At 39.3% G+C, this 14,027-nt stretch overlaps 2 protein-coding genes across 2 annotated transcripts in view; one reads left to right on the plus strand and one right to left on the minus strand.

Annotated features, from left to right (window-relative positions):
- LOC138948777 (uncharacterized) overlaps nt 1-14,027 on the plus strand; it is a 408,503-nt gene that overhangs the window by 118,768 nt on the left and 275,708 nt on the right. The gene's annotated exons all lie outside the window — the stretch shown is intronic.
- The window catches only part of LOC138948768 (vacuolar protein sorting-associated protein 52 homolog), a 40,759-nt gene that overhangs the window by 10,094 nt on the left and 16,638 nt on the right, over nt 1-14,027 (minus strand). The window contains exons 9-16 of the mRNA XM_070320377.1: nt 7,052-7,152; nt 6,594-6,726; nt 4,369-4,426; nt 3,778-3,911; nt 2,976-3,131; nt 1,913-2,031; nt 731-854; nt 115-318 (exon numbers count right to left, since the gene is read on the minus strand). Coding sequence (XP_070176478.1) covers nt 115-318; nt 731-854; nt 1,913-2,031; nt 2,976-3,131; nt 3,778-3,911; nt 4,369-4,426; nt 6,594-6,726; nt 7,052-7,152 — 1,029 coding nt within the window. The remainder of the gene's footprint in view (nt 1-114; nt 319-730; nt 855-1,912; nt 2,032-2,975; nt 3,132-3,777; nt 3,912-4,368; nt 4,427-6,593; nt 6,727-7,051; nt 7,153-14,027) is intronic.

Below are 14,027 nucleotides of genomic sequence, written 5' to 3' on the forward strand. Positions count from 1 at the left end.
ACGTCGTTTTCAACCGTTCAAGGTTATATCGCGACGGGGAAAGGGGGGAGATGGGATAAAGCCACTTGTTAATTGTTTCTTGTCACGAAACACTCCCCACATCCCTTCACTCACCACCAGCACGTTGAGCATCATGTCATAGTTGTTGATGAGGAAGATGAGTTGCTCGCGGCGATGAGGGAACTGGGCGGCCATTTTGAGGACAAAATTTTCCACCTCTGCCTGCAGCTGTCCAAGCACACGATGAACCCGCTCACTGGGAAATGTCTGATCCACCCCTACAATGGCCGCTGAAAATTCGGCATATCTCCGTGTGATCTGGAACAGATAGTGAATTATTTATTGAAAGTGTCATTTCAGAAGATTTTACCCCCACCTGTCCACTCACCAAAACTCACATGCACAGACAGACAGACAGACAGCATACAGACACACCAAACAAAGCTGAAAGGCACATGAATCAATATCACCATAAGATTCCCAGATTATAACAGGTAAAATCCTCGAGTAATCAATAAAGAATTGGCTCTGTAAACATTTTGTCTGAGGCCTGATCATTTTCACACTTCCGTATGGACATTTTCTCATTACTTTTATTTCCACTGTTACTGTTATCATTACTGCAAATACTGTCAAAGCACTGCTCCTCTGGAGACAATAACCTTCGCTACCAATGGGTTGGTTATCATTGTTTATCGTCTCTTCAGCCGCTACCAATGGGAGGACTTACATAGTGTGGTCTGCAATCGATATGCCCCAGTTTGGAAGGTTCACACTCACGAACACTCTGGATGTTCAAGTGCACCACATACTCAAATCTTGGCCACATCATGTTCAGCAGTGCCTCCCAGTATCTGTTGGGAGAAAGGTACAGAATTAAAATTTAACAAGTTACACAAAACCTTTCTTTCTTTCTTTCTTTCTTTATTTGGTGTTTAACGTCGTTTTCAACCATTCAAGGTTATATCGCGACGGGGAAAGGGGGGAGATGGGATAGGGGAAAGGGGGGAGATGGGATAGAGCCACTTGTTAATTGTTTCTTGTTCACAAAAGCACTAATCAAAAAATTGCTCCAGGGGCTTGCAACGTAGTACAATATATGACCTTACTGGGAGAATGCAAGTTTCCAGTACAAAGGACTTAACATTTCTTACATACTGCTTGACTAAAATCTTTACAAACATTGACTATATTCTATACAAGAAACACTTAACAAGGGTAAAAGGAGAAACAGAACCGTTAGTCGCCTCTTACGACATGCTGGTTAGCATCGGGTAAATTCTTTCTCGTCCCAACCAATATGGGACTCCCCCTAACCCGCGGGGGGTTACACAAAACCAATTTGTTCACATAACGTTTTTCTAAGATGTTGCACTATGTTTAAGCACAAGCTTTGCAGAATGTTTGAAGTAGCAGACCGAGAGTGATGCATAAGCTGAGTTACCTCATCACCACCACTGCACCAGCCTTAAAAACTAAAAGAAATAAACATAAATATTCTCTCTATCGTACACACAGCCTGGCTTCAGGAATAATAGTACATGTTCCAGTTGAAGACACGTCAGGTAGTACGAGCGCATGTACAAATGGATCTGTAAACAATCTATGCAATAAATGTTTACATGCAAGTCAAATATAAGTACCCATCAATAACCTAAAAGTAAAATAGTCAAATTACTCAACACAAATTCAATCATCACAAAAAAGATTTATCTTTTCTGTGATGATTGAATTTGTGTTTGTAATTTGACTATTTTCATGGGTAGGACTGAAAAATGCCATGAATCCTGAAGAATCATCAACAAACAAAAAAAAAAGAGAAAAAAAAAGGCCATAATTGAATCCGGATTTCCGGCATATTCCGGAAGAATCCCACCCATGTATTTTAAGAGAAACAATAAAATGAAATGACCTGTCAAGGGCGGGAATGGCCCTCTTGACCATGATGGAGCGGTATCTGAACACGATGTGCACAGACAGGAACACCGCTATCGAGTCGTAGCAGTCCACGATGTACTCCTCCATTTGTTTCTGGAGAAATAAATAATGATGCGACAATTCTATCAAGGTGAAAATGACATGACAATTTCATCAAGATGTAGTAAGAGACTGCACAATCATTTTCAAGTTCACTGGTTGCATGGAGAAACAGAACAAAGTACGTCTCTTTTTCTCTTTTCGAAATCCTATCTGTCTTTGAAACTAGCAAGTCAAAAGTATTTTCAGGTGGTTCAAAACTAATTGTGACTAACATTTCTACCCTATCCTCATCTTGAACCCCCGGTAACATCTGCCGTTCTCCTCACCTCCAGCAGTCTACCTGTTAGTATTAGTAAGTTAGTGTTAGTAAGTTCAATGTATACGATATCTTTAAGTAAACTTGCAACCAAATTGTACATCATTCACTCAACATCAATCAACCGACGGATTTTAACAAATCAAGCAGTGAAAGAAGCCCGCACAACTAATAATCAACCTCACTTTTAACTTACCAAGAATAAAGAGAGCGCCTTGCCAAAAATGGCACCAAAGAGTGACAGGGCGCCGGTGTTTTAACTTACCAAGAATAAAGAGAGCGTCTTGCCAAAGATGGCACCAAAGAGTGACAGGGCGCAGGTGTTTTAACTTACCAAGAATAAAGAGAGCATCTTGCCAAAGATGGCATCGAAGAGTGACTGGGCGCCGGTGTTTTAACTTACCAAGAATAAAGAGAGCGTCTTGCCAAAGATGGCACCAAAGAGTGACAGGGCGCCGGTGTTTTAACTTACCAAGAATAAAGAGAGCGTCTTGCCAAAAATGGCACCAAAGAGTGACAGGGCGCCGGTGTTTTAACTTACCAAGAATAAAGAGAGCGTCTTGCCAAAGATGGCACCAAAGAGTGACTGGGCGCCGGTGTTTTAACTTACCAAGAATAAAGAGAGCGTCTTGCCAAAGATGGCACCAAAGAGTGACTGGGCGCCGGTGTTTTAACTTACCAAGAATAAAGAGAGCGTCTTGCCAAAAATGGCATCAAAGAGTGACTGGGCGCCGGTGCCAGACACGATAAAGAAGTCGCAGATGAACAGGTATTCTCTGCAACAGTTGTCCATCAGTGCGTAGTGCATGCTCCTGAACAATGTCTCGAAGGAATACTGCAATACAAAAAATATCATATGTCATTGTAAAGTAATACTGAAAGACAGCATTCAAACATAACTCTTTTGGGTTTTTTTACTGGTTGTGAAAGAGTTGCGCCCTCTTAAATCAGTGAGGCAAACTATTGATCAGTAGATCAGCAAGCGATTATGAAGTCACAGAGAATAATGAGCTTCATCTTCGGATATATTCTATCAGACGTAACAAGTGGATCGAGTTTTCTCATCAGAAGGCCTTTTCACTTTTCTTATTTTTGTTTGTTTATTTGTTTGGTTGCTTTTGGGGGGGAAGCAGGGATGAGTATCTGTTTTGCTTGTTGGTTGGCTGGTTTTATGATGAGCGTCAAAACAGCACGATAACTTTACAACCGAACACCCACATGGTTAGAGCCAGTACTACATCCCAGTGAACTTATCAATTTCCAATCAAAGTAAATTGTAAAGGAAACAATTGCAATGAGCAGCAGATCGTCTTCCAAAATAAATCAAGGGAAAACAATAGGTTTTCCCAATACAGCACAATAACTTTACAACCGAATACCCACATGGTTAGAGCCACTGCATCTCAGAGAATTGATCAATTTTCAATCAATGTAAACTGTAAAGGAAACATGCAATGAACAGCAACACTGACAGTACGCACCCTGGCTTCATTTTTAGCAGCAGCGTGCGGCACAATGACAGGGGCCTCCAAATCAGCGCTGATGACATTGCCACGGTTACCCAGGGTGAACACCGTAGAGCGATTCTTCAGCTGTGGCTTGGAGGAGAAAAAGCTTGAAAACAGTTAAGGATTACTATGTATGCAGCGTTATTCCCTGGGACTGAAAATGAACGAATCGGTCCAAGTTTCCTGATTAAGATCAACCTCCTGTGTGTCAAATCTTTCAGACTGTCGCCCAGCCACCCAGTCTACCCTTAACCCCCACTTCCATAATTCATATTCACACACACACACACACGCACACACACAAAGACATGCACGCAACCGCATGTGCGCACACATAACTTTTTAGCAAAACATAGGCCTTTCACATTAAACAAATTTAATAGGTGCTACTGTGAGGCAGACAGTTAAATACTATTATTTCAAAATAAACACAAAGAATCATTTAAAAAGAAAATGTTTTGTGCAATATTCTGACTTTTGCTTTTCAAATTCAGTCTCGTGAGTCACACAAAGCACAATCTAGTACTTCAGCTTTTTACTTTTACTTGATCAGTACAAGGATATTTTTCTTTGCAGTGTCTTCCACGCCCATCAAGTCATCTCTGGCTGCCACCTCTTCAAACTGAAACAACACAGAAACAAAAAGAGACACTGAATTGAACTACATGTAGTAGTTGTAGTTGGTTGATGCACAATGCTGAAGAAGAAGCAGCAGAATGCTGAATGTATGCAGTGAGACACACAGAAAAGAACAACAGACCAAACAACCAGTCAACCAACCGACCAAGAGATATACAGGCAGACCCTGAAATACAGAGCCTGAAATCAAATAAAAATGCATTAATTATTGACAGGTCTGATAAAAACCAATTGTCAACTAAGTTACCAACCGACTGACCAACTGAGAGATAGAGAGGCAGACACTTTCACACAGGGCTGTGAAATCACATACAAATGCATCAATAAGCACAGATAATTCTGATAAAACCAATGACTGTGTAAAAATAAACCAGTCTTAAAACCAAGTTACTAACAGACTGACCAAGAGATTAATTTTACAGACAGGCTGAAACGGGGTTTCAAAATGACATGAAATGCATCATTATTCAACTGGACTGATAAAACCCAGACAGTTCTGTTCACTCAACATAGCTCAGGTTGCAAACTTTAAACATAGAAGATAATATTTAGGCTAAGACTCTTTGAACTTTGAATTTCAAGTGGACACATGGTGAAACTGGGAGTACAAAAAAAAAGAAAAAAAAAGATTTGTGACGATCATGGTCATCATGTTTTTGACTCTTGATGTAATGGCTCTACTCAACGATCCGTTTGAACAGTGAACATACACAATTCAGCGTACACACACACGCACGCACACACACACACACACCAAAAACTGTCTACGGAACAAATACCTGCACGTACAAGAAAAAGTTTAAAAAAACACATACGCACAAAGAAACCAGAAAGCCCACTCTAAAAGCAGCATTGGGATTTTTTTTTAACAAAAGCAGTCAAGAGAAAATCTCTGGAAAAAAATACAGTAGGAGCAATGACATCCTGAAATCATTTTCAGAACCAACACTTTCCACTCGCTAACTACAAGAAAATTAAAACATTTGACTGATGAAGAAAAAATATAAAATAATAGGAAGAAAAAAACAGTACGCCAACTAAACAAAAACAAAACAAAACAAAAATGGGAATAAAAGGAAAAACAACAAATACACACACACACACACACACACACACACACACACACACAGACACAGTGTCAGTTCTTATTAACTCAAACACTGACACACACATAACCCAATGAAAACACTTATCACAACAACAATAAGCAACTGAGCAGAGTACACACAACCAACTCAAACACAGGACAAAGATAAGACAACTCCAACAAGCAGGCTTTATAAAAGTCCAAAGCTTGGGGTACGTAGAATAATCAAAACAAATCAAAAAATCTTTAGCAGTGACAGAAATGACCACAGATCACAGATTCACAAGACTTTTTCCTCTCCCAGTCCCAAGCAGCCCAGAAATCTCCAAACAGGTAGATCAAAAAGATGACAGCATGCACTGAAATAATTTACCAGCCGATGCATGGCTTTGGGCTGAAGGGTAAAACAGGTATGGAACAGTGAGAAGAAACCTTCGTCGTTCTCATTCAATGGTCGCTGAAAGCGGGGAGCGCAAAATAACCAACTACTCTTCGGAGAGAAAAAAAATGAAGATGACTGGAAAACTACTCTGCAAACAATACTGTAGTCAGTCATGAAAATCCACCAACCTGAAATAAAACTGCAAGATCAAATAGCAAGGGGAAAAAGCGCTCTAAATTGTGATATTAAAAACAGCAAGACTTTTCTAATTAGAACATAAATAAATATCAAAAGGTTCACAGATCCATGCATCAAGCTAAAGGTCATTTCCACATACACACACATTTGTTTCCAGTGCCATCTTTCAAGAAACAAAGCCAACAACAAAAGCTTTTATAAAGTTCATTTGTTCATCATTATTACTTCAGCAGAGAAGTAGAACAGGATCTGGGGAAAAATCACAAGCAGTGAATTAAAAAAAACGTTCTAGAACCATGTCATTCACTGAACACAGAAAAGAAGCGTTAATGTGAAATTGGAAAACAAATAAATAAAACAAAATCACACTGCTGTCAATTTCATCAATAATTCTAGTAGCAGGAATCTGCAAACAAAAAACCGTTTGTCATTGTCAATAACTATTTCTGCTAGTTTAGCCAGAAAGAGAGAAGAGGCACATACCTGCAGCTTCATGAGTCGACTAGAGTAACTCTTGAAGTAGGAGTAGTAGATCTTGCTCATCGTGTCCACATAATCGTCTCGCACTTCCTTGGCAACGTGCCTCTCGTTTGTCATCAGAAATTCATTGAAAATTCTGAAATAGAGAAAAAAAACTAGAACTATCCCCTATGCATATTCTCCTAGTGCAATGCATACAACAACAAAAAATGTGCACGCACGCACACACACATACACCTCTCTGACGTATTAACACACACACACACCTCTCTAACATATTAACACACACACACTGATGTGCACGCCTATACTAATACCAAGAAAACGTTTAAAAAAAAGGCATCGCCAAAACAATACAACCTACTTCAATCAATAAAAGCAAGCCTTTCTGTTTCAGGCAAAGAACAGTTTAGCTCCCAATTAAATCTACCGAAGAATGTCAATCACTCAATGTAACATACCTGAATTTGAGTAGCGTGTTTTGTGGAATCTGATAGTTGGCCATTGGTTTTCTGAATGAGTAAATTCTCTGAAGCAGAAACTCGCGGATTTTTGCAAGTGCCTGCACACAAGAGAATAAAGCGGCATTCTGTGAAAAACAAATTTGATACAGTGGAACCTCCCTTTAATGACTTACAAAAATTAGAGAAAATTGCTGTACAAACTAGCATCAGCAACCTAAAGGAACAAAAACCAAACAAATAACACAAGCAGGGGTGTCCAAATCGCCTGCCCGGTTGCCAGGGGTGAGTGAAAATTCTGCCGGGCGAGTGAAAAATCTGGTCAAATCCGAAACAAATTTCGGAAGAACCATTGCGTTTCTCACTGTGACAATTATTGTAGTACATAGGGCCTGATCAAGGGAGCGAAACAGGGCTCTATCCTCCATAACACAGTTTTCTGAATAAAGTTGTCATCAAAAAATTATACTATGCTGTGTTACTTTTTAATGGTGTGTTGCGGGCTAGTGACATTTCTGGCGGGCTAGCCCGGCTGGCTAGTAAAATGTTTGAAATTTGGCCATTCCTGACAAGAATGACAATCCAGCCCTGTCAGTTTCTAAGAAAGGGAGAATGTACGTTCTGGCTCACCGATTCCGACAGACCCTAAATATTAACGCAAAATAGGCTTCTGGACTAAACTTTTACTAAAATGAAACATGCGACAAAATCAGAAAAATACTGCATAAATCCATACAAAAAAAATACAGTAAAGTAAGGTTGTTTTGAACCAATGCCGGGTCTGTCGGAATCAGTAACCCAGAACGTACATTCTCCCTTTCTCTTATACAACCACGGAAATTACGAGCCGTTGCAGGTGTTCAAGCTAAATAATCGTCTCGTATCGAAAACAAAAGCAGACGACAAATTTAGTCAGTTGGAGTTGTCTCCCGTACTCCTGTAGCATGCACTATTCAGTTTAGATCAGCGCTGCATATCTGTGGCTGCACCAGACGGTTCGGGAATTCCCAACAAAAGAAAAGATCATACGGTACTGGCAACTTCAGTGTCAGCTGAACACGAGAGCGTTCGGTCTTTTAGAAGATTTGTATCTTGAAATGAAAATTAACGAATATCGCGCTGTCCGAAGGAATGGAGTACACTGTACCCACGGAATATGCGCGATATAAGACTCATTGATTGATTGATATATCGAGTCGGACAATGACCACGCTCAGGCTAAAACGATAGGACATCTGACCGACATGCGGCAATGTGAATCGGACATTTGGGGATTTTCATCGTTATATGTCCGATGTCCGACGCCTAACGACATCCCTGCCTACATTATTCTGATTGATCACAACCAAACCTACTATCATTGGACACATCCAAATGCAAGCGTCTGTTCCTGAAAATTTCCCACTGATCTAAAAATAAAACCAGTGCAATTTCCTCTGTCGCGCTTTGCCACAGAAACTCACGGTTTGGCCTGTATTTCTGATTTGTGCGCAAAAGCTTTCTTTCTTTTTTCTTTTTCTTAACATAACAATGTTTAATGTCACTGTATGTTTAAAAGACCATGGTCATATTTGTAACAAAAATGTTAAATTAGAAAATAAATAACATTTTGTTTTATGATTTTTCCTACACCTGTGCTGAAAATAAGACATAAAAATGTCGGTATATAAGTCGCTCAAATACAAGAAGGAATGAATGGCTCGGTTTGAGTTTGTTGTAGTTGACCCTGCACAATACGATCTATGATGTTTTTGGTAACAATTTTGCCGTGACGTATTTCACAACTTCCTGTGTTACACAAACTCAGTGATGACCAATTTTGCCTGTATGTGTACCAGAAACAAGCCAGCTCCGAAATTCTCAAGAATTCTAGGATTCTAAAAATAGTACCGTTCACGCGTGAACGGTAGGTCTTGCTGGTAAACCGGCGGCTTGGGTCACTCTGTTCCAACGCTTCGCTTCACTACGCTTCAATATATTTAGGCTGCCTTTTCAGGCGGCCACCGAGTGCACTTTATGCAAATGACTTGTGTAATATTGTTCCACCACGATTGGTTCTGGTGTATCACGTGGTTCATGAATATTAAAACTTGTTTATTGAATCAAGCTTTGAAAAGTGTACTTGGTGGCTGCTTTGAAACTCAACAAAGCCTACTCCCCTTTCACAAACACTTCCCCGTCATAGCGGGTTTTCCCGATTGATAAAAATTCTTATTACACACTCAGACTATTTGGAGTCGCGTTTGTTCTCCAGTGGCCAATTGCATAAGAATATTCTGGTGATGAATAAACGCGCTTTGTGTCATTAGCATCTAAAGATTTCTTGTTTACAATAGTTGTGTTGATCTGATGAAGCGCGGAACTGATCTTAGGGTTGTCATGGTGAAACACTCGCTTCTGAAACAGTGCTTCCTTGTAGTTATCATGCGATATGCTCGACTTTACAACCTGTTTGCTTACACCCTTTGCTTTTTTAACCACCCCTTTCTCACTTGCAACACTGTACATCTTTGCACGCAATCCAACATACTCCTTAATTATCTTCCCATTCATTTCATCTTTCATCTTTCCAATAACCTTCTTGTTAACATTTGAGTGCAATGGTGATTCTTTAGGGTAGTCGCAAGTGTCATAAAAAGAATCTTTTCCTTTTACTGCAGGACTTTCAGCTTCTAGATCTTTGTAAATGTCATCCGCTGGAATGTCAAGTAAGAATGAATCTGTGTCTGTGTAAAGTACTCTCGATTTGGGATATCTTGGTTTCAAATAATCATACAAAAACTCAAGCATCAACAGTTTTGACAACTCTAGCACAGTAAAGCCTATGAATACTGGTTTGTCAAGCTTGACTACAAGTTTTTTCATTAAGATACCATACAGCTGTTCATGAAAGTATTTAAAGTCTTGATACTGTGGTTTGGATGTCAGCTTGATGGCCTCATTTTCTCTTGTAACAAGTCTAACATCCTTTCTCTTGTGTGGGTTTTCCATTGTCTTACCAAAGCAACTGTTGTTCATCAGTTTAAAAAAGTCTTTCTCTGATGCATCAGCGGCTTTGGTTCTCAGTTCTGTGTTTTTCATGATGTAAGGTTTCATAAACTGTTCTTGATCAAATAAAATTATACGATGAACAGCCTTCAAAATTAATCCATGTCTAATGTAAAACTGTAACAGTCTGTAGTGACACACATACTTCTTTTTGTGAAACAGATTGGGCACCAGCTTTGGAGGTTCTCTTGGGTTTACTTTTAACCTCTCAGCCGCTAAAGGATAATCATTATGTAGATCATGAAGTGATAGTGGATAGTCTAAGTCAACTTCTAGTATCCATCCCTTTCGACTGTCTGGGCCTGCTTTTAATATTGTCAGCACAACACATTGTGAAAATGGTCCTGAATAGATCTTAAAGTTCCGAAGTGGAAGCGTCTGACACATTGCCCAACCATACAAATTGTTTGCATCTAGATACATGATGTAATTAGAAGGTTTCATAGGATCAAAGTCGTCCAAGTATTTGTTGTTGGCTTTGCAGTAATTGTGTGAAGCCATACTGATTCCTCCACGTAGTCCATTTTCAATCATCTGAAGTGTAGGTAGATCTGATAGCAAGTCAATCTTTACTCCTGTAAATCTAAGAAATGCATCCCAGCTCATGCCTGGTGCAGATATGTAATGTGAAGGATCTAGATTGTAGTGCTTCATACATGTTCTTCTGTAATTCTCAAATATATCTGCAAGTAAACAAACATCAGCCAACAAATATTGATCATGATAATCACCCATTGTATTACATCCTAATTTATTCCATGCAGTCTTAGCGTGTTCATAGTCTTCGTCACTTATACCTTTACCCTTCAGCCGTGAGAAGTAAGCATCCTTTGGTGGTAACTCATCTTCATCAAACCTCTCCCACGAATCCATGTATTCATATGGATAGACTCCCTTTCTAACTAAGTCACTGTCAAAGTACTTACATGTGATTGGGAAAGCAGTTAGTGATGAAGATAAAGACTCAAGTGTTCCCATCAGATGTTGAGCAGAATCGTAGAAGTATAAACTATTCAGAGTAAAGGCCATGTACTTTTCTGAAGACTGCGCAATGCATCTTGCTTTGTATTCATCAGTTACTGCCTGCATGATCAGATGTGAATCATAACCGCGCAAGTTATGGAAGAAGATTGGAAGCTTCCAAGTCTTAGGATCAAACTTTAATTGTAGATTACATTTGCTGTGTGCTGCTCCTCGGAACTGCCCACTTACATGATCATGATCTCTTACTATTGGATTGTCTGTGTTTGGTGTTAGACTTTGTTCGCATATCCAACACTGTGTGGTAGAGTTAAACTGTTCTTGGTCTTCAGGTTTCATAACAATGTCTGAAAGATTCAGTTGTTTGGAGCAGTCATTTCGCACTTGGTTCATTTGCTGTAAGAAGTTCTTTGCTGCATTAGGTCCTCTGTACAATTGCGGTTTAGAATGTTTACCATCTGAACTAACAACAATAAATGCATATGAACAGACTTGATGATTACTTAGAGTTACTGTTTTAGGTAGGTCTTTTGGTAAAGGTCCTTCATATGGCACAATGATAGATTCAAAGTCAGCATAAACAACATAAGGATTTTTCTGTAGTTTGCATACATTCTTAAAATACACTTTGCTGTCTGGCGGTGGTGTTGTTAACTTCACAACCGCATCATCAACGCTCTTACAATGTTGCTTGTGTATAAGTGCTGCATGAATTGATGGAATACGCAAGAGACATCGCCTACAAAAGTCTTGTTTACTATTGTGATTGCTTGTGCTCGCCATCAGTCTACTCATTGTACGAATCAAAGTGTAATGATATTTTACACCATCAGTCATTAGTAACATGTCAACATGGTTAGTATCACAATCACCAATCGTTGGTGAGTTCTTTGATATTCTGACTGGTTTCAGTTCATCTTCTTCATCCCACGTGTAAACATTTACGGTGATGGGTTTGTTTTGCTGTTCAAATTTGTCAATGCTTGTAATGCTGACAGGAAATTCAATACCAGTAAAGTTTAGTTTATTTCTGTATGCATGATAGTTAGACACTCTTTCTGCATTTTTCTTTACACTGTACAGTCTTGCCAGAACACACCACATAAAACATTTGTCATCATCATTCTTTATGTTCAGCACAGCACGTTTTTTGACAAGAGCAGGAGGTAAAGGTATGTAACTTCTACCTCTGATGGGGGCAAATTTACTTAGCTTCAATTCTATTTTTAGAATTTCACCTTCTGACCATCCGGATCCTTTCATCTTTGCATCCTCTGCAGCTTGCTCAAACCGTTTCATCATTTCATCTGCCCAGTTTCCATTCAATTCTGCCATAGAATTAAGTGCTAGTTGTCTGGTTGAAACATGAACTTCTAGCACCTCATCACTGACTGTTTTGTATTTTATTAAACTGACTATCTGCACTTTTACTGGAGGTTCAATCAACAAATTGTTTGGAATTTGTTCAATGGCGTCTTGCACACTGGACTGCACATTTTGAGGATCCGTTACTTGTAATTCAACGGTGTCAAATACTGTCGATAAAGATTCTAATACAGAGTCTTCCATCGCTGTGAGTTTGATTTTATAACTCAAAATAAAAATATAAATTAAAAAAATGAAGTTGCTTAGAATTCTTTCTCAGAGCTTCCATTTTTGTTAACACTATAAAATCTGAAATAAAAAATCATTTAACATTTGTACCACGTGGAACTAATTGTAATTCCTCTTTTACAAAGGCTCTTTGCGGTGCTGGTTCTCTCAAGTAATATATAGGTGGATTTGTCTCTACTACTCTCTTGATTTCATGAATGTCAATACTCCAGATTGGATCCGTTGCACGCTTCCTGCTGTCACCCTCAGCTTCACCGGGTGCATATAAATATCTGACTTTCTGATTGAAAGGTAGTAATGCCACTGGTGTTGTTGACTTTGGAGCAACAGGTATTGTTTTCTGTTTGATTGCATCAACTGGTCTTAACCCTGTAGCTTTAAATACCTCCAGATTCATTGCTCTAAGTACTGATGGTAATCTTTTGACCCATTCAGTGTTACGCAATTTACTTTCTGTGTCCAAAAATTCCTGATGGTACTGATATGAAAACAGTTTTTCTGCCAACTGTTTGTTAAAGCTCTCAACAATAGCCTGTGACCTGTGGTTTCCTGGAATACCTCTCTTCACTGTAACATGATGTTTTAACAGAAGCTGGTTGACAGCTCCTTTAAACTCCTTACCATCATCGCACTGAATCATTCTGGGATACTTTAGTGGTCCACGTCTGTAAATTTCTTGCAGGGCAACAGCTGTAGCTATAGCACTTTTCTCTGTCAACGGTTCAGCATCTTTGTATCTTGTTGCAACATCAACTACAGTCAGTGCATACTTATATTTCTTCCTTCTGACTGTGTCATGCGGTAAATACAGCAGGTCTATTTGATGAGTGTCATTCGGTTTAATGTTAACAAAGTGTGGTCGTGTAATTTTTCTTGGTGCAGGTAAATAGATCTGCCAAACTGCCTGCTTTGACAACCATTTCTTTGCTGTATCTTGAGAAACACCTGCTGCGTCACTGAGCTTGTCAATAGCAGTTCTTCCTTTCCAGTATCCTTTTGGGGAATAATATATTTTAGATAACAAAGCATCACTCATGGTTTTTTAAATGACAGAATATTAAGATTTGACAGCACGCGCAATAAAGTAAACAACAGCCATACCAATAACAATGAAAACAATCTCGCCCACCTTCTGCTCTTCTGAAGGCTGATAAAAGTCACCCAGTTTTGGAGGAGCACTTGTCTTCATTTTCTTTCCAGTTACAAGATAGTATTCTTGAATGGCTGCATCAACATTGGCAAAGGTTTTGTTTGCATGTCCTTGCTGCCTGAGTTTATCATTCATAAAGTCTAACTGCGCAATTCGTTTCTTCTCGTATTCATCCTGTGCTTT

Source organism: Littorina saxatilis, linkage group LG15 (assembly GCF_037325665.1).
Source record: "Littorina saxatilis isolate snail1 linkage group LG15, US_GU_Lsax_2.0, whole genome shotgun sequence".
NCBI lineage: Eukaryota > Metazoa > Mollusca > Gastropoda > Littorinimorpha > Littorinidae > Littorina > Littorina saxatilis.